The sequence below is a fragment of the Phyllobates terribilis genome, unplaced genomic scaffold, assembly GCF_046119375.1.
Source record: "Phyllobates terribilis strain yellow unplaced genomic scaffold, ASM4611937v1 Scaffold_5__5_contigs__length_657084704, whole genome shotgun sequence".
Lineage (NCBI taxonomy): Eukaryota > Metazoa > Chordata > Amphibia > Anura > Dendrobatidae > Phyllobates > Phyllobates terribilis.
In genome coordinates, this window is record NW_027362765.1 from 5,888,434 (window position 1) to 5,914,013 (window position 25,580).

A 25,580-nucleotide genomic window follows, 5' to 3' on the forward strand; every position below is an offset into this window, starting at 1 on the left:
GAAGATCAGAATGTCTGAATTCAGAGCACAAACCACATTGAGCTGAAAGCTACGACCGGCAGCTATATGGGACTGACCGCTCTGCTAAGTAGCGGGTTAATCACTAGGAACAGGGAACACTTTACACGCCTGAAGGAAAATCAGCACCTCCCAGACTCAGATTGGACAGCTGAGCTGTCAATCAAAATACCAACCTCTCAGCACATCCCTGCACTAGATTGGATGACTGAGCTGTCAATCACTGCGTCCAAGACACATTGAGCGGAGGAATCGTGACAGACACAATATCAACTACACTGCAGGACACAACAGTCCCCATGATAAAGGCGGAGGCAGCACAGGTGCAAAATAGATGAAACAACCACTCACATCGACGGTTCATGGAGGGGCGGCTGCGTAGTATTATAAGTGCACGTGGATAAGGCCGGTATAGGGCACCAGTCACACAGATAAGTGAGGTACATAGTGTCTGGCCTATAACCTAATAGAGACGCTCCCCACACACTAAACACTTATACACGCTGCATCCTGCAGGGTGCAGCAGAGTCCTGCATCCACTGAGGCCCCTGATCATGTGACCCCTGACTCCTCCCCTCCTGTGACCTCATCACAGGTCCTGTGTGCACAGAACAGCCATATATGTGGTGGCGGCTCTGCAGGTGGAGGTATGTGGAGATTCCCCTTTATTGTTCATCAGGATTATTTATTCCTCTTCCTTCTATATCACCACCATACTCCGCAGCGCTGTACACACATCATTATCACCGTCCCCATTGGGGCTCTCACTCTCTATAGACTTTATTCACACATTGCATTTTGCAGCTACAAAAAAAATTAGATTTCTACATTTGTGTGACCTCCCAACTTTCAAAGAATATAAAGAGGGATAGATTGTACATCATGACAGAATCTTAGGCCACGTCCATAACCATTCCTCCAACCCCTAACCACACCCATTACCATTTAATTCTACCTTGAACACAAACTAAATGGACAACCCCTTTGACACCTTTACACCCCAGGGTGGTTTGCACATTAATGACCAGGCCAATTTTTACAATTCTGACCACTGTCACTTTATGAGGTAATTACTCTGGAACGCTTCAACGGATCCCCCTGATTCTGAGACTGTTTTTCGTGACATATTGTACTTTATGATTGTGGTAAAATTTCTTCGATATCACTTGCGTTTATTCGTGAAAAAAACGGAAATTTGGCAAAAATGTAGCAATTTTAAAACTTTGAATTTACATTTCCTTAAATCAGAGAGATATGTCACACAAAATAGTTAATAAATAACATTTCCCACATATCTACTTTACATCAGCACAGTTTTGGAACCAACATTTTTTTTGTTAGAGAGCTATAAGGGTTAAAAGTTGACCAGCGATTTCTCATTTTTCCAACAAAATTTACAAAACCATTTTTTTAGGGACCACATCACATTTGAAGTCACTTTGAGGGGCCTTTATGACAGAAAATACCCCAAAGTGACAACATTCTAAAAACTGCACCCCTCAAGGTGCTCAAAACCACATTCAAGAACTTTATTAACCCTTCAGGTGCTTCACAGGAATTTTTGGAATGTGGAAGGAAAAAATGTTACTTTAGACCCCAATTTTTTTTTTATTTTCGCAATGGTATCATTAAAAAATGAACCCCAAAATTTGTTGTGCAATTCCTTTTGAGTAAGCCAATACCCTATATGTGGGGGAAACCACTGTTTGGGCGCACGACAAGGTTCGGAAGGGAAGGAGCGCCATTTGACTTTTTGAATGTAAAATTTGCTTAAAAAATTAGCAGATGCCATGTCGTGTTTGGGGTGCCCCTGATGTGCCTAAGCAGTCGAAACCCCCCCACAAGTGACACCATTTTGGTAACTAGACCCCTCAGGGAACTTATTTAGATGTGTGGTGAGCACCCTGAACCCCCAGGTGCTTCACAGAAGTTTAAAACATTGAGCCATAAAAATAAAATTTTCACATTTTTCCAACAAAAATGTTTTTCAGCCTCCAATTTTGCATTTTCATAAGGATAACAGGAGAAATTGTACCATGCAATTTGTTGTTCAATTTCTCCTGAGTAAGCCGATACTCCATAAGTGGGGGAAAACCACTGATTGGGTGCACGGCAGGGCTCGGAAGGGAAGGAGCGCCATTTGACTTTTTGAACGTAAAATTTGTTTGAATAATTAGCGGACGCCATGTCACGTTTGGAGAGCTCCTGATGCGCCTAAACAGTGGAAACCCCCCCCACAAGTGACTCCATTTTGGAGACTACACCCCTCAAGGATTTTATCAAGGGGTATAGTGAACATTTTGAACCCAGAGATACGACACAGAATTTGATAACATTAGGTCATCAATTGAATAAGTTGTCATTAGTCTTGAGTGAAAGTGCTGGATACTTGAGTTTGCATTGGGTACTCGGGTATGCACCAAGTATCGCGGGTGCTCAAGTGACATGCTCGAGTCCCCTCCCCGCATGTTTCACGGTTATTAAACACACAAAAAAAAACATGCGGGGTTCGCTCGTGCATTGCAGGCAATCCCTGCGAGTTTTTTTTGGCTGTATAACAGCTGCAAAACATATGGGGCGGAGACTCGAGCATGTCGCTCGAGCACCTGCGATACTCTGTGCATACCCGAGCACCCGATGCAAACTCAAGTAGCGAGCACTTGCGCTCAACACTAGGCACCATATCGTCATTTTTTTTTTCTTTACTTTTGAAAAAATCCCAACACCAACACAACCCTAACCCTAGCCCAACCCTAACCCTAGAGTTTATTTTTTATGCCGTTCCCCATGCGGTATAAGTGATTTGACAACTTTATTCTTTGGGTAGGTGCAATTACAGCGATACCAGATTCATATCGGGTTTTTATTATTGACTGCTGTCACACACCTAAAACCCCTTTTTTTTTTGCAAAGACTAGTTTTTGCATTGCCATATTTTGAGAGCTATAATTTTTACATATTTTGGTCGACAAAGTCATGTGATGGCTTGTTTTTTGCGGGACAAGTTGACGTTTTTATTGGTACCATTTTCAGTCACGTGACATTTTTTGATCGCTTTCTATTTCGATTTTTGGGAGGCAGAATAAACAAAAACCAACAATTCCGGAATTATTTTTTTTTATGTCATTCCGCGTGTGGTAAAATTGATAAGGCAGCATTATTCTTCGGGTCAGTACATTTACAGGGGTACCACATTTATATTGTTTGTTTTTTTTTTGGCGCTTTTACGCAGTAAAAACTTATAGAAAAAATAATTGTTTTTGTATTGCTTTATTCTGAAAGCTATACCTTTTTTATTTTTCGGCCGATGGAGCTGTATGGCGGCTTGTTTTTTGCGGGACAAGATGGAGTTTTCAGCAGTACCATTTTTATTTACATTCGTCTTTTTTATTGCGTGTTATTCCATTTTTTGTTTTGCGGTATGTATCGTTTTTTGCTTCTTTTTTTTTTTTTTCTTTTTTTTTAAGCGTGTTCACTAGTTGGACAGTTTTATAGGTCAGGTCGTTCCGGACGCGGCGATACCAAATATGTGTACTTTTATTGTTTGTTTTTTTTCCATAAGATTATATATTTATGGGTACAATATATTTTTATTTTTGTGGATTATTTTTTTCAATTTTTTTAAAATATTTTTACAATTTTTTTTTTCACTGTCTGACTTTTTTACTTACTTTTACACCTTGTCCCACTGTGGGACTTTCACTTTTTTCAGCCTGATCGGCTGTATAGCATAGAGAGCAGCAGCTCCCTATGTTATGCAGCCTGTCCGCTCTGAACACAGGGAGAAATTACTGCAGACACCACGGGACGCCGGGAGAGGAGGTAAGTATCGGCGCTTACCTCCGCAATGCTGCAATCGATTTCCTGTGTGCGGGCGCAATCCCCAGGGCGTAATAATACGTATCTGGCTCTTAAAGCCCAGGGCGCAGGTACGTATTAGTACGCCCTGGGTTGTAAAGGGGTTAAGGCTGTGTTTACTGCTAAATCCGACCGTTGTTCTGTTCCTTTGTAGGAATAGAGCAATGCAAAGGAGACTGGGGATGGATTCATCACTAGATGCCCAGGAGCGGAGCCCGACTGTCCCCACTGACTATAATGAGTTCCATCGACTTTCTGTCAAGATTCCCGTCATATTTCACTCTGAAGTTCTTGTTCTAATAAGTCCACACTCAGGCCGTCTCCTCGGTGTTCCTCTCTATCCTCAGCGCTCTTCTTTACTCTCAGCCCGTCTCCTCAGTGCTTCTTTCTGCACTCAGGCCATCTCCTCAACACTCTTCTATGCTCCCAGGCCATCGCCTCGGGGCTCCTCTCTACTCTCAGGCCATCTCCTCTGGGCTCCTCTCTACTCTCAGGCCATCTCCTCGGGGCTCCTCTCTACTCTCAGGCCGTCTCTTCTCTACTCTGAGGCCGTCTCCTCGGGTCTCTTCTCTAGTCTCAGGCCGTCTCCTCTGGGCTCCTCTCTACTCTCAGGCCGTCTCCTCTGGGCTCCTCTCTACTCTCAGGCCGTCTCCTCTGGGCTCCTCTCTACTCTCAGGCCGTCTCCTCTGGGCTCCTCTCTACTCTCAGGCCGTCTCCTCTGGGCTCCTCCCTACTCTCAGGCCGTCTCCTCTGGGCTCCTCTCTACTCTCAGGCCGTCTCCTCTGGGCTCCTCTCTACTCTCAGGCCGTCTCCTCTGGGCTCCTCTCTACTCTCAGGCTGTCTCCTCTGGGCTCCTCTCTACTCTCAGGCTGTCTCCTCTGGGCTCCTCTCTACTCTCAGGCTGTCTCCTCTGGGCTCCTCTCTACTCTCAGGCCGTCTCCTCAGGGCTCCTGTCTACTCTCTTGCCCTCTCCTCGGGGCTCCTCTGCTCTCTTGCTGTCTCCTCGGGACTCCTCTCTACTCTCAAGCCATCTCCTCTGGACTCCTCTCTACTCTCAGGCCGTCTCCTCGGGGCTCCTCTGCTCTCTTGCTGTCTCCTCGGGACTCCTCTCTACTCTCAAGCCATCTCCTCTGGACTCCTCTCTACTCTCAGGCCGTCTCCTCAGGGCTCCTCTCTGCCCTAAGTCTGTCTCCTCCCAGGCAGTCTCCTCAGCGCTTCTCTTTACACATAGGCTGTCTCCTCAGTGTCCCTCTCTGCTCTCTGGCTGCCTCCTTCGCACTCCTTTCTACCCTCAGGTCGTCTCTTCAGTGTTCCTCTCTGCTTACAGGACTTCTCCTCAGCACTCTGCTCTCAGGTAATCTCCTTAGCGCTCCTCTCTGTATTCAGGCAATCTCTTTTCTTCTCTGCTCTCTGGCTGCCTCCTTGGTGCTCATATTTAACCTCAGGCCATCTCTTCAACACTTTTCTCCAATTTCAGGCCGTTTCCTCAGTGCTCCTTTCTACTCTCAGGCTTTCCCTTCAGCGCTCCTTTCTTCACTCAGGCTGTCTCCTCAGCACTCCTCTCTTCCCTCAGACCATCTCCACACTGTTCATCTCTGCTCTCAGACCATTTCATAATTATTCCTGTCTGCCCTCAGGTTAAGGCTCATTACAACTCTGAACATCACAATGTGCCCTGTACCAGCAGAGAGGAGTATCATAGAAGAGGATTCCCCTTTCAGTGTTCTGTACACAATCTACGACCCTGTGTAACAAATACTATAATCAGCATTACTCACCTTCCCCTGCTCCAGTGCCAGCTCTCTGCTGCTGCTCGGGTCTTCTTTATAGGCTGCAGTGGTGATGTCATGTCTTTAGCGTGTGTGACAACTGCAGCCAGTCACTGAGCTCAACGAGTCATGCTGAATAAATAGTCATCAGTTCTGAGATCAGTGGTTGACTGCAGCGGTCTAATGCGCTACAGTTATGATGTCACCAAGGCTGAAAATTTAGTATCTAACAATTTTTTCATGTCGCCATTTTCTGAAACCCGTAACGATTTTCATTCTTCCTATCGATGGACCGGTTTCAATGATTTGTTCTTGTTTCTTCACTTTTGTTGATACAATTTTGTAGGAAATATGACATTTTAATAACTTTTTATTACGTGGAATTGTGGTGATCAAAAACATTATTCCTAGTGTTTCGATTTATACCACATGGGAAAAAATATTTAAAAATTTTATTAATTCAGGCAGTTACGTGCATGGCAATACCGAATAATTTTTTCAATGTATTACATTTTGCTATTTACTTTGGGGGAGGGGAATGATATAAAGATTTATTGTTTCTGTGTTTTTTAATATTTTGTCTTTTTCATATATATATTTTTCATTACTCTCCTTAGGTGTCCTGCCCATTTTTCCCCATTTCCACATCGTGCTATAATTATCTATAGTGCCCTATAAAGTAATAGCCCCCCCTCTCATTGCCATATACAGTAATGATCCTCATCTTTGTTACCCCTATAGTTTTAGTGCCCCACAGCCCACACCACTAATAGGGTCGTTCTTCTCTTTTGCTGTAATATGCAAGACATGATTGTAATCATTTATTTTTTGTAACACCAGAAATTAACTCCTGAGCGTGCACTGCACCCTGCTAGGTGCCACCATGCCAGTGTTTCTTTTTGTATTACCATATAAAACAGTGCACCCCTAAGACACATTGAAATAACTGAGAGATTTAAACTTGCTTATAACATATCATAATCACAATGGAGCTTCAGAATATTACCCAACTATTTTCACTTTTTGGCTTTGTCAGGGGTGAGATGTGTAATCCACGTTCTATGGATTGAGGGATGATTCCTGAACATTGCACCCATAGCTTATAGCAGGTGAGAATAAAAAATAGTTTTCTTGATCACTTTGAAACATACACTGTGTGCGCAATTATTAGGCCAGTGAATATTTTGACCATATCATCATTTTTATGCAGATTTTCCAAATGCAAGCTATATAACTGTTTGTTTATTGGAGGAAGTAGATCAGGTGATGTGTATTTGTGTAATGAGGGCATGTAGCTTAAAAGGGTTGTCCAATACTTTTAAAAATATGCCAGTGTGTTTTAATGATAAATAGAAGCTTCTTTCTAATTACCTCCTGGTGCTGTTTCTGCCTGTGAGTGGCGCTATCGGTGGCCTCTTACAGGCAGCACGTGACCCCCCCACTGACGTCACGTCAAGTGAGGCGTGACTCAGCGCTGGGGTCCCCGCGGTGGCTGCTGGGTTGTGGGCGGGGTTATTCCCTGCGTCACACCCAGCATATACCGCGCGCTTTCCCAATGAATGGGGACAGGGAAAGCGCGCTGTGGATGCCGGGTATAACTTGCGGGGTAACCCGGCCCACAACCCAGCAGCCACCGGTGGAAAGCGAAAGAGGGACCCTCGGCTGCAGCCTGGACTTGTCGTGACGTCAGCGGATGTCAGAGTCGGCTGCAGCCGGGGGTCACGTGCTGCCTGTGAGCGGCCAGCGATAGCGCCGCTCACAGGCAGAAACAGCACCAGGAGGTAGTTAGAAAGAAGCTTCTATTCAACATTAAAACACATTGGCATATTTTTAAAAGTACTGGACAACCCCTTTAAGGATATTGACACCCTTTATCAGGGGGGCAGAATTATTAGACAGCTTCTTTTCCTCAGGCAAAATGGGCCAAAAAGAGTTTTAACGGACTCTAAAAAGTCAAAACTGGTTAAAAGTCTTACAGAGGGATACAGCACTCTTTAAATTGCTCAGATATTGGGGAGTGACCACAGAAGCTTTAAAAGTCTACAGGGTTGCAAAAGAAATATACAGAATAACATTAACTGCAAAAGATTTCAGAAGACTCAAACGTGAAGCGACCAGGAAGATGTTATCCTCCAGTGCTGTTGTATTCCAGAACTACCGCCTTCCTGGAGGCCCAGAAAAACTTGGTGTTCAGTGCTCAGAGATAAGGCCGAGGCTGAATATCAATCTCCACCGAACAAGACACAAGCGCAAACATCAAGACTTAACCAAAAGATATCTGAAGACAGATTTTTTAAAGGTTTTATGGACTGATGAGAGTGATTCTTGACGGACCATATGGATGGGCTCGTGGCTGGATCAGTAATGGGCACAGAACTAGACTTCAACTCAGACGCCAGCGAGATGGAGTTGGGCAATGCTATGGGCTGGTATAACTACAGATGAGCTAGTTGGACTTTTTTGAGTTGAATATGGACTCAAAATCAAATCCCAAACCTTCTGCCAGTTTTTAAAAGACATTTTCTTTAAGCAGAGGTACAGAAAAAATCTGCATCTTTTAAAAAAAGCTGCTTTTGTTCTGAGTGAGAATGCTCAATCGCAGCATCGAAGTCTTCACTGCTCAGTACCCGGAAAGGCCTTAAAGATGAAAGAACAATGTCATGACTTTTTCCTCACTGGACCTAAATCTTACTGAGAACTTTTGAGCTTTTCTTAAACTGGAGATTTATGGTGAAGGAGAACAGTCGCCTCTCTGATAAGTGTCGGGGGCTGTGCCTGGTGCTGCCCACAAAGATGATCGTCAACAGATTAAGGAACTAATTGACTCCATGGATGGATGGCTTATCGCTAGTATTGAGAAGAATGGTGGCTATATTGCTCACTGATATATTTTTATTAAATGTCAGAAATGTATTTTTGGACATTGAGATGTTTTGGTTCTTATTCTCACTACACCAGATGAAAATAAACAATTAAGATGGAAAATTTACATTTTTCATATAGTTGCATAATAATTCTGGACACAGAGATATTCTCCTAAGACAACACCTCACTTTTACTTTCTTATATATTCAGACTTCTTACCCTTTGGATTGACTGACAGCACAGGAGATGTTAAATAAAAAAAATAATCATCAAAAATACAAATTGTCTAATAATCGTGCACACAGTGTAGAGTAGGCGGTGGAGATAGAAGACGTCTTCTTTCCAGAACTTATCGTGGAGTGGTGAGATGTATATAAATAAACCATTAACATATTTTATTGGCTGTATAAAGACTGCTGTTTCTTTATATTGTTAAATTACCTGAATTATTTTATAACTTCCGTAATCCCAACTGATAGCACATAGGTATCTCCTTATGACCTGAAGATGTATGAAGTGCTCTACCGCATTATTGCTTTATACCAGCATCACAATGCTATTATTTTTTTTTGGGCGATACACACAGATGCCGCTCTGCCGCAGACTGGGACCCACTAGACACCAGATACCTTGAGAAAGGCCTATGATAGGCCGAAACATTGGAAATATCTGATTTCATTAGAGGTCTATCAAAATTAAGAAAACTTTCTTTGCTTCATTGCATAATAAAAAATCATTTTCATGACAATTTGTGTGCCGGAGTATATATATATATATATATATATATATATATATATATATATATATATATATATATATATATATATATATATATATATATTTTTGGACTGTTTCACTATTTTCCTCCTGAGCACCACAAGCAGTGAGCACCCATTATACACTTTTACACTTTCTATTAATTTTTTTATTAAACAGAATTTTATATATTTTACACCAACTCATCTTCAATCCACTCAGATTCCCACAGTATGAGATACTAATAATTCATCTATATAATTTTCCTAGAGAAGAATGGATAGAGACAAAACGAATATAGTGGAGAGGATAATGCACCTCACCCTAGAGATCCTCTTCCGGCTTACTGGAGAGGTGAGAGACTCTGATGACGTCACATTACATCATTCTTATCTATGGGAATAACAGATGGACAGAACTGGAGAGGTGAGGACTCTGGAAATGTCTGTAGTGAGATTTATTAATGTGTCTCTCCATAACCAGGATTACATAGTAGTGAAGAAGACCTCTATTGGGCGCTGTCAGGACCCTGAGTCTGAGGGATGGGGAAGACCCCTAAGCCCAATCACAGGGCCTCCACCTCACCCTCTCATACATGAGGACATTAATGACCAGAAGATCCTAGTACTCACCTACAAGATGATTGAGCTGCTGACTGGAGAGGTGACACTGCTGGGAATGCTGGGACATTATACAGTAACGCTATGGAGGGAATGAGGGGATAACAGTATCATTGTATGTGTCAGGTTCCTATAAGGTGTCAGGATGTCGCTGTCTATTTCTCCATGGAGGAGTGGGAGTATTTAGAAGGACACAAAGATCTATACAAGAACGTCACGATGGAGGTTCACCAGCCCCTCACATCACCAGGTAATGGACAGGACTAAATACACACGGCCTATAATTATCTGTATGTAAAGAATAAATTCAATACCTGTATGTGTTTCCTCCAGATCTATCCAGTAAGAGGACAACACCAGAGAGATGTCCCCGTCCTCTTCTTCCACAGGACTGTAAACAAGAAGATCCCAATGTTCCTCAGGATCATCAGGTAGATGGAGAGAAGGTGTCATGAGATCTCCCCTATGATGTGTAGGTCTTGTGTTCAGTCTTGTTTTATGCACCAGTACTATATGTTTTATACTGGTGTAATGAGGACGGTGGAGATGGCAGGATTAGAGCTGATCATAGATGTGACTTCTCCATCTGTTTGTGACTTTTACAATATTTGTTTCAGGGTGAAGATCTGACCAATATTAATACTACAGAAACATGTGTGAGGGGTGATGAGCGGTGTAAAGAGGAGATTCCTACATATGACTACCCAGGTGAGTAGTAACCACTAAATGCAGAGAAGTCACAGATTCTTCTCAATTACCGGCTGTGGCTGCTTTATCAGTGGTGTAGTCCGGTTGTGTGGCAATTGTGTGATCACCATTTTACCTCTAGACCACAACATTTTCCTCCATCCAAAAATGTTCACATTACTTTGTGTAATTGTGAAAGACCTTTTCTATAGAACTTACAACCTGGAGGATCTACCTACCCCCTGGGATTAGGAGACGCTGACCATTACCTGCACAGATCTGTAAACTACAAAGCCAAATGACAGCGTACGTACAATGTGCTGACAAGTGAGAAAATCAGTTGAAGAGAAAGTGGAGGGTAATGATGGTGTTGGCTTCCTAGATCCCTGATATCTTATTGGATGAATCCACCTTCTGTGCTGCTGAATGTGCTCATATGGTCCCTACAAGACCAGGTCCAGTCTTTCTGGCCAAACTTCGCTTTTACGATCTACAACATTAATTGTGCAGTGACGGCCAAATGTGAATTTCTGTACAATAACAACAGAGTTTCCCTTTATTCTGACTTTTCAATTTCTTCTAAAACCGACTAACTTCAAACAGGATCGTGATAAACTATACAGAAAACATTACACCTGTGCCATGATATATCTCTAAGCTGTGCGTGGCTGATGGCTGTAATATACATTTATTCCCGCCTGCAGGAGATGTGTTGGCATGGCTCCAGCCCTGGTTTCATGGATTCACTCCACGTCATAAATTCCATTATGTTTTCAATCCTAAGGAATTCAGATTACTGCACAATCTCTCCTGAAATGGGGGCATTAATACTTTCTCTACTCTTCTGGTCAGGAGTCCTAGTAGCTCCAATGGTCCACCATATATGAGTGCAGCTCTGGTTTAGATTTGAAGTTCTCTCCCCTGATACATACATTGTTGTTGAGGATGTAACATATCTTTTATTCTGTCTTTTTTTAACAGGTTAATTTTGTACGATAGCTTTATTGTGGTGGGATCGGCCTGACTCACTTATGTGACTCTGTAACTCTCTGGTAGTCTTTAAAAGAAGGTCTCCATTACGTCTTCCCAATGCCTGAGGTCTAAATTTAAGACACCTCAGCTCTGCACTATTTATAAAAAGTTCTCTTTCAATGTCTGATATTTCATCTTGAAACTCATCTCACAGAAAATATTGGCCCTTATCATTGTTTAGACCTCCGAAAGGTTTCACCACTAGTTACTCATTTATTACTGATGGAGACTGTTGAGCTTGATCAATTCAGTAGATGTATTATTGTTACTCACAGTTTTTGTCTACAGTAGTTAGCGCCCAAAATACTCTGATTTAACCACTTCCCGCAGCCAGTTTTGTGTTCCTAATCAGGCCTCATTTTTGAAATCTGACATGTGTTACTTTATGTCGTGATAACTTTGGAATTCTTCACAAATGATAATAGGAAACAAATGGACCTTACAAATTATTTTCCAACTTCTCTTGAATCCGACAATACCCTATATAGGGTTGTACACTACTATCTGGGCACATGGGAGGTTAAGAAGGGAAGAAGCGCCATTTAGCTATTTGAATGCAGATCTTGCTAGAATAGTGTTAGAACCTTGCTCTTAGGTTTTTTCCTTTGCTGGTCACATGACCTTGTTGGCCTATTTAATCCTGCTCCGCCCTTCTGGCTTTGCTGGACTTCATTGTATAACTACTTTCTAGCTAGCCTGTGCTCTGTATCTAACTCTGTTAGTTTGCTTGGTCTACGGACCTCAGTGTTCTATATATTTTGTTTGTTTGTCTGTCTGCTACTATTTCTGTTAGGAGGTGTCCCATTTTCCTCCCAGTCCTTAGTACTTGTAGGGATTCCTTCCCCACATCTATAGGTCTCCGTACAGACTAGCTTAGGACTTTAGCAGCTCTGATCGCAGGATCAGGTCCCCTGTTACATCGTAGGGATAAAGCTGAGTTCTATCGTAGGGACAGATCTCCTCTCTTTCCTTAGCTCTGGTAGCAGAACATAACAGTAAGTCCAGCCTGCAAATTCTCTAAGGAAAGATTTTTCTGTTCCATCATGGTGTCGGTTCTGGATTTGGCTAAACGCCTGCAGGGACTCTCTCTGGAGGTGGCCGAGCTCCGTCAGCACGTGAGTAACTGTCCTGGAGCACATTTCTTGGAGCCTAAGGTATGTTTGCCGGATTTATTTTTTGGTGAACACCGAGAATTTTTTTCATTTAAAAATGCTTGCTTATTGTATTTTCGTTTGAGACCCAAGTCCTCTGGGGATGAATCCCAGCGCATAGGGTTCATAATGTCACTTTTGCGCAAAGAGCCTCAGGAGTGGGCCTTTTCTTTGCAACCTAGTGATACATGCTTCAGATCAGTGGATAGTTTTTTTTCTGCTTTGGGACTATTATATGATGATCCTGACCGTGTCGCATCAGCTGAGACTGAGTTGAGACGTTTGAAACAGGGATCAGGTAATGTGGAAAAATATTGTACTCATTTCCGTCGTTGGTCTACTCAAACAGGGTGGAACGATTCTGCTCTGAAAAGTCTATTTCTTGCTGGGCTCAATGAAAGGGTTAAAGACCTGCTAATTGCTTATCCTACACCTGAAGATTTGCAACAGGCTATGCAATTAGCTATACGGGTGGATAGGAGACTGCGTGCAAGGGTTAATGAGAGCAAATCCTCTGCTATGTCAGTTTCTGGTTATGAGAATGTGTGTACTAACAGTGGTGAACCGATGGAGATTGGATCGGTGGCACCTCGCTCTCAAGAAAAAGACCGTAGATTTTCTGAAGGCTTGTGTTTCTATTGCGGAAAATCTGGTCATTTGATTAAAGGCTGTGAGCTTCGTATGAAGAAAGAAAAAAAAATGGTCAGTCATGCCCGTATTGCCTGTTTAAATTCCAAGGGTGTATTTTTAGCTGCTTCCACGATTGCTCAGGAAAAATTAATGGAATTTCGGGTGTTTGTTGATTGTGGGTCTACTCTGAATGTAATTGATGGGGGATTCTTGGAAAGACTCAATTTAAAACCCGAACCTTTATCATCCCCCATTGCTGTGGTTTCTGTGGATGGTTCCCCTTTGAAGAATATTACTCTCAAGGTCTGTGAATTTCCTCTCACTATTAATGGTGTTCACCATGAGAAATTGGATTTGGTAGTTTTGAATAACTTGCCTTCTCCAGTAATATTGGGATTGCCCTGGTTAAAATTTCACAATCCTGTACTGGATTGGTCTACCAGTGAAATTAAATCCTGGAGCCATAAATGTTATGACAAGTGTTGTAACGGGCGTATTGCAGCTTTGGATAGGGGAGAATTGCCTGTTCCTATCCAGGATTTTTGGAGAGTTTTTTCTGAGAAGGAATCGCAGGTTTTGCCTCCCCATAGAGACTATGATTGTTCTATTGAATTTGTCCCTGGAGCGACTCTTCCTAAAAGTCGTTTATTTAACCTTACTATTCCTGAGAGGAAGGCTTTGGAGGAATACATACAGACAAGTTTGGCCGCCGGTCACATTAGGCCCTCTAAGTCTCCTGTGGCGGTTGGATTTTTTTTTGTAAAAAAAAAGGACGGCGGTTTACGTCCTTGTCTGGATTTTCGTGAGATTAACAAAATTACTGTACGCAATCCTTACCCACTGCCATTGATTCCTGATCTGTTTAACCAGTTAATGGGGGCCAAGTGGTTCTCTAAAATTGACCTTAAGGGGGCATACAATCTGTTGCGCATGAAAGAGGGTGACGAATGGAAGACTGCTTTTAACACTCCTGTGGGTCATTTTGAGAATCTGGTTATGCCTTTTGGTCTTACTAATGCTCCTGCATTTTTTCAGAATCTTATTAATGACATCCTTAGACCTTTGATCGGCAAAAATGTGGTTGTGTATTTGGATGACATTTTGATTTATTCGCCGGATCTGGAGTCTCATTGGCGGAGCGTACGTGAGGTATTACAGTTGTTAATGGACAATTCGCTTTTTGCTAAGCTGGAGAAATGTGAGTTCGCTGTACAGAGAATTAGTTTTTTGGGTTACATTATCTCCAGCGAAGGTTTTGAGATGGACCCGGTTAAAGTTCAAGCTGTACAGGAATGGCCTAGGCCTATTGGTTTGAAATCGATACAGAGGTTTTTAGGTTTCGCCAGTTATTACAGAAAATTCATAAAAAATTTTTCTAGTATTGTCAAACCTCTGACCGATCTCACCAGGAAAGGTGCTGATGCGGTTCAGTGGTCTTCTGAGGCCATTGAAGCTTTTGTGTATCTCAAGGAGAGGTTCACCTCTGCTCCCATCCTTATGCAGCCTGATGTGACTAAGCCGTTTTTGGTTGAGGTTGATGCTTCCTCTGTGGGGGTTGGCGCAGTATTGTCTCAGGATAACGGGGATGGATTACATCCCTGTGCCTTTTTTTCAAAAAAATTTTCGGAGACTGAACTGAATTACGATATTGGTAATCGGGAATTATTGGCTATTAAACTCGCATTTGAACACTGGCGCCACTTCTTGGAAGGTGCGGAATTTCCCGTTCAGGTTCTTACGGATCATAAAAATCTGATATATCTTGATGCTGCCAAGCGCCTGAATGCCCGTCAGGCTAGGTGGGCACTGTTTTTCTCGCGGTTTAATTTCTCCGTTACTTACATCCCTGGTACTAAGAATGTTAAGGCGGATGCCTTGTCTCGCAGTTTTTCCCCCATAGTCGGTGCTGAGAAAGAGGAGAACATTTTACAAGAAGGTGTTGTGATAGCTGCTTTGGACTCCGTTTTGGAAGATGAGATTCTTAAAGCACAGGAGAATGCCCCATCTAACACTCCTCATGGGAGGTTGTTTGTGCCTAGGACCTTTAGGAGAGATTTGTTTGTTGAGTGTCATGAATCTCGGTTGGCAGGTCATCCCGGAATCTCTGAGACCAAGAGACTGGTGGGTCGCAGTTTTTGGTGGCCTGGATGGCAGAAGGAAGTCATTAAGTGGGTGCGTCAATGTACTATATGTGCTAGATCTAAGTCCTCACATACTCCTGCTGCGGGGTTGCTTTGTCCTTTGGAGGTTCCCAGTGCTCCTTGGACACATTTGGCTATGGACTTTATAACTGACCTTCCCCCCTCTGAGGGTTTTACTGTCATCTGGGTGGTCGTGGACCGTTTTAGCAAGATGTGTCACTTGGTTCCCTTCGTCAAACTGCCCTGCGCTAAAACTCTCGCTAAGGCCTTTGTCAAGGAAATTGTCAGACTTCATGGCGTTCCTACTGACATTGTTTCTGATAGGGGTCCTCAGTTCGTGGCTCGTTTTTGGCGTGCCTTTTGTGACAGGTTGGGAGTTCATTTGTCGTTCTCGTCCGGATATCATCCTGAATCTAATGGCCAGACAGAAAGGAAAAACCAGGATGTTGAGCAGTTCTTGCGTTGTTTTGTGGCAGACAATCAAGAGGGGTGGTCTGAGTTTCTGCCACTTGCTGAATTTGCTCTGAACAATCATACATCTTCTTCTGCTGGTTGTTCGCCTTTTTTTTGTTGTTCTGGGAGACATCCGTCGTTTGGGTCATTCTCCAAGTTGGGATCTGCCGTGCCTGAGGAGGAGAATTTTTCCGGTGATTTGGAGAGAGTTTGGACAGATGTGCGTGGTAATCTTCAGGAGGCCAACAGAAAATCTAAAGACTACTTTGATAGGAAACGACAGGAGGTTTTGTTCGCTGTTGGTGACATGGTTTGGTTGTCCTCTAGGAATCTGCGGTTGAGGATTCCTTCTAAGAAATTGGGTCCCAAGTTTGTAGGGCCCTTTAAGGTGCTTCAGGTTGTCAACCAATCTGCTGTTAGGTTGGAGGTTCCTACCTCCTGGAGAATTAATCCGGTATTTCATGTCTCTCTGTTAAAAAAAGCTGTTGTGTCGGATGGTGACGCCTCTGCCTCTGTTCCTCCGGTGGTGGAGGACGGGGAATATGAAATTTCTCGCATCCTTAACTCTAGACGGTATAGAGGTAGTTTGCAGTATCTTGTGGCCTGGAAAGGTTTCGGACCCGAGGATAACTCTTGGGTGAGGTCAGATGATGTTTCCGCATCCAGACTTATCAGAGCGTTTCACAGGAGATTTCCTGATAAGCCTGGTCCTAGGGGATCCGGAGGATCCTCTTAGAAGGGGGGGTACTGTTAGAACCTTGCTCTTAGGTTTTTTCCTTTGCTGGTCACATGACCTTGTTGGCCTATTTAATCCTGCTCCGCCCTTCTGGCTTTGCTGGACTTCATTGTATAACTACTTTCTAGCTAGCCTGTGCTCTGTATCTAACTCTGTTAGTTTGCTTGGTCTACGGACCTCAGTGTTCTATATATTTTGTTTGTTTGTCTGTCTGCTACTATTTCTGTTAGGAGGTGTCCCATTTTCCTCCCAGTCCTTAGTACTTGTAGGGATTCCCTCCCCACATCTATAGGTCTCCGTACAGACTAGCTTAGGACTTTAGCAGGTCTGATCGCAGGATCAGGTCCCCTGTTACATCGTAGGGATAAAGCTGAGTTCTATCGTAGGGACAGATCTCCTCTCTTTCCTTAGCTCTGGTAGCAGAACATAACAAATAGTTTGCAGACACAATGTATTGGGGACACTGTTCATGGTCACCTGGCAGCTCAAAGGATGGCTACTACGAACAGGCTTGGTGCTATATACTCCATTTTCCAGATACCAGGGTTTGCCTTGCTCATCACCCTTTAACCCCAAGAAGAATCGTCAGGTAGCTGGGTCAGAACCAGGAGGGCAGAGAAAATATAAAATCAGAAGACACAAGAGTCGTCAGTAAACGGGCCGGGGTCACAACAGGAAACAAATACACAAGCCGGGAGCTGAGCACAGAGGACTGACCAAGAGGAGGACAGGGCTGTATCTGGCAGCTTCCGGCAATATGCTTCCAGCTTTCGTAGGGTGTGGTGCTTTCCAATTGGATGAAGCAGATTACTCCAGCTGGACAGCACACACACCCATACTGCCAGACTGGATGGTACTACAGGTCCCAGGCTACCTAATTTTAGTGGCTGGACAGAGCCTGCGCCGCTCAGAGCTTCTGGTTCCGACATCTCCTCCTTCACCAGTGCCGCCTGCTGAATGATTAAGGCGGCACCTGGTGACAGATGCAGACGTTGGGGGAGCAGATCCCAGAGGAGATGGGACACACCATTTACAGAAGCCTTAAAGAAGTTGTCCAGTACTTTTTACAATTTCCCCAATGTCCCCCAATGTATTTACCCTGTGCCCATAAGTCTTTTTGTAATTACCTTCTGCTGTCCTTCTTGCCTGTAAGTGACGCTATCACTGGCCGCCTACAGGCATCACGTGAGGCGTGACATCAGTGACGTGGTCCCCGCAGTGAATGCTGGGCTGTGGGCGGGACTACCCCACGCGTCACACCCAGCATCCACCGTGCACTTTCCCTCTCCTCATTCATTGGGAAAGCGCGCGGTGGGTGCTGGGTGTGACGCGCGGGGTAACTCCGCCCACAGCCCAGCATCCCCCGTGGGGACCGCGTCACTGATGTCACGCCTCACTTGACGTGACATCAGCGGAAAAAAGAGCCGGCTGCTGCCGGGGGTCACGTGATGCCTGTAGGCGGCCAGCGATATTGCCGCTCACAGGCAAGAAGGACAGCAGAAGGTAATTACAAAAAGATTTATGGGCACAGGTTAAATACATTGGGGGATTGAAAAATGTACTGGACTACTTCTTTAACCCCTTAACCCCCGAGGGTGGTTTGCACGTTAATGAGCAGGCCAATTTTTACAATTCTGTCCACTGTCACTTTATGAGGTAATTACTCTGGAACGCTTCAACGGATCCCCCTGATTCTGAGATTGTTTTTTTGTGACATATTGTACTTCATGATTGTGGTAAAATTTCTTCGATATCACTTGCGTTTATTTGTGAAAAAAATGGAAATTTGGAAAAATTTTGAAAATTTAGCAATTTTCAAAATTTGAATTTTTATGCCCTTCAATCAGAGAGATAGTTCACACAAAATACTTAATAAATAACATTTCCCACATGTGTACTTTACATCAGCACAATTTTGGAACCAAAATTTTTTTTTGTTAGGGAGCTATAAGGGTTAAAAGTTGACCAGCGATGTCTCATTTTTCCAACAAAATTTGCAAAACCATTTTTTTAGGGACCACATCACATTTGAAGTCACTTTGAGGGGTCTTTATGACAGAAAATACCCAAAAGTAAGACCACTCTAAAATCTGCACCCCTCAAGGTGCTCAAAACCACATTCAAAAACTTTATTAACCCTTCAGGTGCTTCACAGGAATTTTTGGAATGTGGAAGAAAAAAATTAACATTTAACTTTTTTCACAAAAATGTTACTTTAGACCCAATTTTTTTTTATTTTCACAGGGGTAACAAGAAAAAATGGACCCCAAAATTTGTTGTGCAATTTCCCCTGGGCACGCATATACCCCATATGTGGGGAAAAACCACTGTTTGGGCGCACGGCAGGGCTCGGAAGGGAAGGAGCGCCATTTGACTTTTTGATTGTAAAATTTGCTTGAATAATTAGCGGACGCCATGTTGCATTTGGAGAGCCCCTGATGTGCCTAAACAGTGGAAACCCCCACAAGTGACACCATTTTGGAAACTAGACCCCCCAAGGCTCCTATCTAGATGCATAGTGAGCACTTGGAACCCCTAGGTTCTTCACAAATTGATTTGTAAAAATGAAAAAGTGGAAAAAAAAACACTTTTTCATTTTTACGAATCAATTTGTGAAGCACCTGGGGGTTCCAAGTGCTCACTATGCATCTAGATAGGTGCCTTGGGGGGTCTAGTTTCCAAAATGGGGTCACTTGTGGGGGAGCTCCAATGTTTAGGCACACAGGGGCTCTCCAAACGCAACATGCGGGGGTTAATGTGCTGGGAGCGGTGCGGGACCGCTCCCTGCACATTGTCACAGCTGACACCCGGTACTATCAGCTAACACCCGGCTGCGATCGCGCCCGCACAGCCTGTGTGCGCGCGCGATCGCGATGACGTACTAATACGGGTCTGGCTCTTAAGTCCCAGGGCACAGACGCGTATTAGTACGTCTAATGTTGTTAAGGGGTTAATATAACAAAATGGCAGAAAGCAGGAGTAGTAGAAGTCACCATAAAGTGTCTCCATTTTGGAAATTATAACCCGCAGTGAATTAATCTATAGACTTAGCGATTATTTTGACTCCACAGGCACTTTCCGTAAATTAGCACGTAATTCATGTTGGAGTGTGAAAATTGCACATTGGCCATTTTCTTACCCAACACTTAGTGCCCAGATTGTGCTCCAGGAGACACACACCGTAAATTAAGTGGGTTCTTCTCACTATAGTAATGCCAAATACATGGATGATAAATGTGGTTTGAGCACACTGCAAAGCTCAATAGCGGAGGGGGAGATTTGACTTTGGGAGAGCGGATTTTGCTGTATTGGTTCATGGATGAGAAGAAGTTTTTATTGGTATAATTTTTGCCTACATAAAAATTTTTGATGGCTTCTTATTCCATATTTTGGAGGCAGAATGAACAAACAGTTGAACACCATGCTCTACTGTTTCATCCTATGAGGTTTTCTATTAGATTGAATTGTCATTCACTGTCATTCTGTCAATAACTTGTCATTTTTACAGACATTTTAAGTAGAAATGTTCAAAAATATAAATTTAAAGGATATTTTATTCAAAATTAATCATTGTTTTTTTCTTGGCAGATGACTGTACCAGGAGATCAGAGGGACAGCTGACATCTTCAATTTTTAAATCGGATGATCTTGAAATCCCACAGTATACAACTGAAGTGAATGCCATTACTCCAGATATCCCATCATCCCTTCACAGCAAAGATCTATCATCTAGTCCTATGAAACAGCTCCTGTCTTCTGATTCATTACCGACTACTAAGGAAAATAAAAATAAAAAAATAAGCATTACAAAACGAACTGCTCCTAGAGCAAAGAAGTCATTTTCACGTTCAGAAAATGGAAATAGTTTTACCCTCGAAAAGTCTATTCTTAAACATCAAAAAATATACACAGCGGACAATAGATTTTTTTGTTCAAAATGTGGGAATTGTTTTAACCAGAAATCAGATTTTGTCAAGCACCAGAGACTTCACATAGGGGAGAAGCCTTTTTCCTGTTCAGAATGTGGGAAATGTTTTAACCATAAATCAGCTTTGGTTAAGCACCAGAGAATTCACACAGGGGAGAAGCCTTTTACCTGTTCAGAATGTGAAAAATGTTTCAACCAGAAAGCACATCTTAATATCCACCAGAGAACCCACACAGGAGAGAAGCCCTTTTCATGTTCAGAATGTGGGAACTGTTTTAACGATAAATCAGCTTTGGTTAAGCACCAGAGAATTCACACAGGGGAGAAGCCTTTTTCATGTTCAGAATGTGGCAAATGTTTTAACCGTAAATCATTTTTGGTAAACCACCAGAGAATTCACACAGGGGTGAAGCCTTTTTCATGTTCAGAATGTGGGAAATGTTTTAACCATAAATCAGCTTTGGTTAAGCACCAGAGAATTCACACAGGGGAGAAACCTTTTTCATGTTCAGAATGTGGCAAATGTTTTCATGATAAATCAGCTTTGGTTACTCACCAGAGAACTCACACAGGGGAGAAGCCTTTTTCATGTTCAGAATGTGGGAAATGTTTTAACCAGAAATCAGATTTGATTAAGCACCAGAGAACCCACACAGGGGAGAAGCCTTTTTCATGTTCAGAATGTGGGAAATGTTTTAACCAGAAATCAATTTTGGTTAACCACCAGCGAATTCACACAGGGGAGAAGCCTTTTTCATGTTCAGAATGTGGGAAATGTTTTAATGATAAATCAGCTTTGGTTACGCACCAGAGAACTCACACAGGGGAGAAGCCTCTTCATGTTCACAATGTGGGAAATATTTTAACCAGAAATCAGATTTGATTAAGCACCAGAGAAGCCCTTTTTCATGTTCAGAATGTGGGAAATGTTTTAACTAGAAATCAGATTTGATTAACCACCAGAGAATTTACACAGGGGAGAAGCCTTTTTCATGTTCAGAATGTGGGAAATGTTATAACCAAAAATCAGCTTTGGTTAAGCACCAGAGAATTCATACAGGGGTGAAGCCTTTTTCATGTTCAGAATGTGGGAAATGTTTTAACCATAAATCAGCTTTGGTTAAGCACCAGAGAATTCACACAGGGGAGAAACCTTTTTCATGTTCAGAATGTGGGAAATGTTTTAATGATAAATCAGCTTTGGTTACGCATCAGAGAACTCACACAGGGGAGAAGCCTTTTTCATGTTCAGAATGTGGGAAATGTTATAACCAAAAATCAGCTTTAGTTAAGCACCAGAGAACTCACACAGGGGAGAAGCCTTTTTCATGTTCAGAATGTGGGAAATGTTTTAATGATAAATCAGCTTTGGTTACGCACCAGAGAATTCACACAGGGGAGAAGCCTCTTCATGTTGAGAATGTGGGAAATGTTTGAACCAGAAATCAGATTTGATTAAGCACCAGAGAAGCCCTTTTTCATGTTCAGAATGTGGGAAACGTTTTAACCAGAAATCAGATTTGATTAAGCACCAGAGAAGCCCTTTTTCATGTTCAGAATGTGGGAAATGTTTTAATGATATATCAGCTTTGGTTACGCATCAGAGAACTCATACAGGGGAGAAGCCTTTTTCATGTTCAGAATGTGGGAAATGTTATAACCAAAAATCAGCTTTGGTTAAGCACCAGAGAACTCACACAGTGGAGAAGCCTTTTTCCTAATCTTTTTTTTCTTTAATCCAATACATTTTTGAGATTTTTTTCATTAGTTTTCTTTTTGACAAAACAAGAAACTAGTACATACAATAATAAAATAACATACCATAGGGATGACATACATGCATCTCTCCTATATAGCCTTTCAGCTTGCCCATTACCGTCTGATAACTTGCAGTCACTATATCTTACACTTAACATTCCACATTCTTGAAATCTCTTATATAACCATAATATTGTAATAAACATTATAATCCTATACACATATAGGTGTGCTATATTACCCATACCACATTTAAGGAATTCCAATACACATTACAATGAAACATTAGACCTCGCCAATACCACACCTCTCCCCTCACAAGTCAAATTGTCTCTCCAACAATAGCCCCCTTGATAGCATTCCAGGTGTATCCAACCATAAGCCCTATATTTTCTCAAATTTATTCATTGAATCTTGTTTTTTATATACCCCTTTTTCTAATCTGATAATATTATTTATCCTATTTTTGAGTTCACTAATTTCAGGATGTAAGGGGTTAATCCATTTGGATGCAATATGTTTCCTAGCTTGAAATAAAATATGTGAAATCCCTATTGAAATTGGGTCAAATTCCATATCATCCTCTAATACAGGGGTCCTCAATCTACGGCCCGCGGGCCACATGCGGCCCGCCAAGAATGTTTATCCGGCCCGCCGGGTGTTTTTGCCGCGGCTGCCTGTCCTGCTTAGCAGGCGGCAGTTCAATGACGGCGGGCCCTGTAATCGTGGGTGGAATGACGAGGCGGCAAGTAAAGGTGATGCGCTGCCACTCCGGAAGACTTGCGGCCCTCCGTATACAGCACAGACGACGTGATGACGTCACGCGCCTGTGCCAGAAGTAGACAGAATCAAGCGGGCGCCTATTCAGAGCAGTGGGGTACATAGGTGAGTACTGGTATTTTTTTTATTTTTAACACTGGGTCCGGTCTAACATGCTTATTGGGGACATTTACCTGCCTATTGGGGACATTTACCTGCCTATTGGGGACCTATGCTGCCTATTGGGGACATTTACCTGCCTATTGGGGACACTTACCTACCTATTGGGGACCTATGCTGCCTATTGGGAACATTTACCTGCCTATTGGGGACATATAGCCTTCCTATTGGGGACCTATGCTGCCTATTGGGAACCTATGCTGCCTATTGGGAACATTTACCTGCCTGTTGGGGACTTATGCTGCCTATTGGGAACACTTACCTGCCTATTGGGGACCTATGCTGCCTATTGGGGACATTTACCTGCCTATTGGGGACCTATGCTGCCTATTGGGGACATTTACCTGCCTATTAGGGACCTATGCTGCCTATTGGGGACATTTACTTGCCTATTAGGAACCTATGCTGCCTATTGGGGATATTTACCTGCCTATTGGGGACATTTACTTGCCTACTGGGGACTCTCGCACCACACCAGTCTGAGCCTGAGGTAAAAGCAGAGTTCCACCAATATGGGCACTGGTGAGGCTGAAATGATATAGACTGGCAAGGCTTCATTGATGGGCACTGATCAGACTGCATTATTGGGCAGTGCAGTCTGTATGTCTCTATGTGGGCAATTTTATTGCTGGTATATTGTTTTTGTAGCGCTGTGTATATATATTGGTATTTTACTAAAAGCAATTTGGAATCCCTAGGAAACAATGATATCAAGAAAAAGAAAAATTGACGCGGAGTGTAGGATATTCAAAGAACAGTGGACTTATGATTACTTTTTCATGCAGTACAAGGAAAGAGCTGTGTGTTTGATATGCCAGAATATAGTGTCTGGGTTCAAAGAATACAATTTGCGTCGACACTATCAAACTCCACATAAAGATAAATATGATTGGTCGGAGAAAGGATAAAATATTAAAACTGAAAAATACATTGACAACTCAGCAAAATACTTTTGTGAAGCAGAAGCAGCTAAATATTCATCACTGCGAGCAAGTTATCAAGTTGCCAAGCTAATAGCGGGCACTGGCCGACCATTCGTGGGGGGAGAATTTATTAAAGAATGCCTTCTTTCTGTTGCCAAAGAGAAGTCCAGAGAAGGCCGATTTATTTAGTTCAGTGAGTCTTTCAGGATCTACAATTACACGAAGGATTGAAGAAATGGGAGACAATTTGCATCAGCATTTGCAAAACTCCGCAAAAAAACTTTCCTATTTTTCCTTGGCACTCGACGAAAGTAATGATATTCGTGATTCTGCACAACTTCTAATTTTTATTCGTGGGACAAATGACTGTTTCGAAGTCACAGAAGAGCTTGCTGCACTGCAAGGCATGAAAGGAAGAACTACAGGAGAGGATATCTATGAAAAGGTTTGCCAAACTGAATGGTTTGGAGCTGGACTGGGCTAAACTGGCCAGTGTGACAACTGATGGTGCTCCTAGCATGGTGGGGTCTAAGGAAGGAGTAATTGCTCGCATTAACCAAGAGATGGACAAACATGACCATTCTCATCCAATACTGCCTCATCCACCAACAGGCACTGTGTAGTAAATCACTGGAGTGGGACTCTGTTAGGAAAATTGTGGTATCTTGTGTTAATTTCATTAGAGCTAATGCATTAAACCACAGACAATTTCAGGAATTTCTGCCTGAGCTAAATGTTGCCTATGAAGATGTTCTGCACCACACAGAAGTGCGTTGGCTGAGTAGAGGGAGAGTTTTGAGACATTTCTATGACTTACTTCCACAGATTACAGCTTTTCTGCTTTCAAAAAACAAAGAAGTACCGGAGCTCAATGATGCGGAATGGAAATGGCACCTTGCCTTTCTGACAGATGTAACAGAGTTACTTATCAGTTTCAATGTGCAACTTCAAGGAAAGGGGAAGCTCCTCTGTGATATGCAATCACATGTGAAAGCATTTGAAGTAAAATTAGGCCTCCTCATCAAACAAGTGAAGGAGGGAAATCTCTGCCATCTCCCCGCAACTCAAAATCTGTTAGCGGAAAAACCATTGGTTGCATTCCCAAACAAAACATGTGTGGATTCACTGGAAAAGTTACAAAAGGAGTTCCAAAGTAGATTTAAAGAGCTTCATCTCCATGAACAGGACATACAGCTTTTCCGTAACCCATTTTCTATTGACATTGAAAATGTGGATACAATTTACCAAATGGAACCGGCTGAACTGCAGAATTGTGACTCTCTGAAAGATGCATTCAAGTCAAGCAGCCTTCCTAA

At 42.8% G+C, this 25,580-nt stretch overlaps 1 protein-coding gene across 1 annotated transcript; it reads left to right on the top strand.

The window, feature by feature from the left end:
• The first annotated feature begins 600 nt into the window (after positions 1–600).
• LOC141270819 (uncharacterized) lies at positions 601–22,781 on the top strand. The gene is made up of 9 exons (XM_073680924.1): positions 601–665; positions 6,682–6,754; positions 9,537–9,620; positions 9,750–9,929; positions 10,013–10,136; positions 10,220–10,317; positions 10,504–10,594; positions 20,305–21,512; positions 21,584–22,781. Exons 3-9 carry the CDS (start codon positions 9,543–9,545, stop codon positions 22,079–22,081), a joined length of 2,277 nt encoding a protein of 758 aa, XP_073537025.1. The 5' UTR covers positions 601–665; positions 6,682–6,754; positions 9,537–9,542; the 3' UTR covers positions 22,082–22,781.
• Positions 22,782–25,580: the final 2,799 nt, after the last annotated feature.

Coding starts and splice junctions, on each gene's coding strand:
- LOC141270819 (XM_073680924.1), top strand. CDS start 9,543: ATGGATAGAGACAAAACGAATATAGTGGAGAGGATAATGCACCTCACC. Junction 10,318..10,503: donor ATGTTCCTCAGGATCATCAG/GTAGATGGAGAG, acceptor TATTTGTTTCAG/GGTGAAGATCTGACCAATAT. Junction 21,513..21,583: donor ATGTGGGAAATATTTTAACC/AGAAATCAGATT, acceptor TGTTTTAACTAG/AAATCAGATTTGATTAACCA.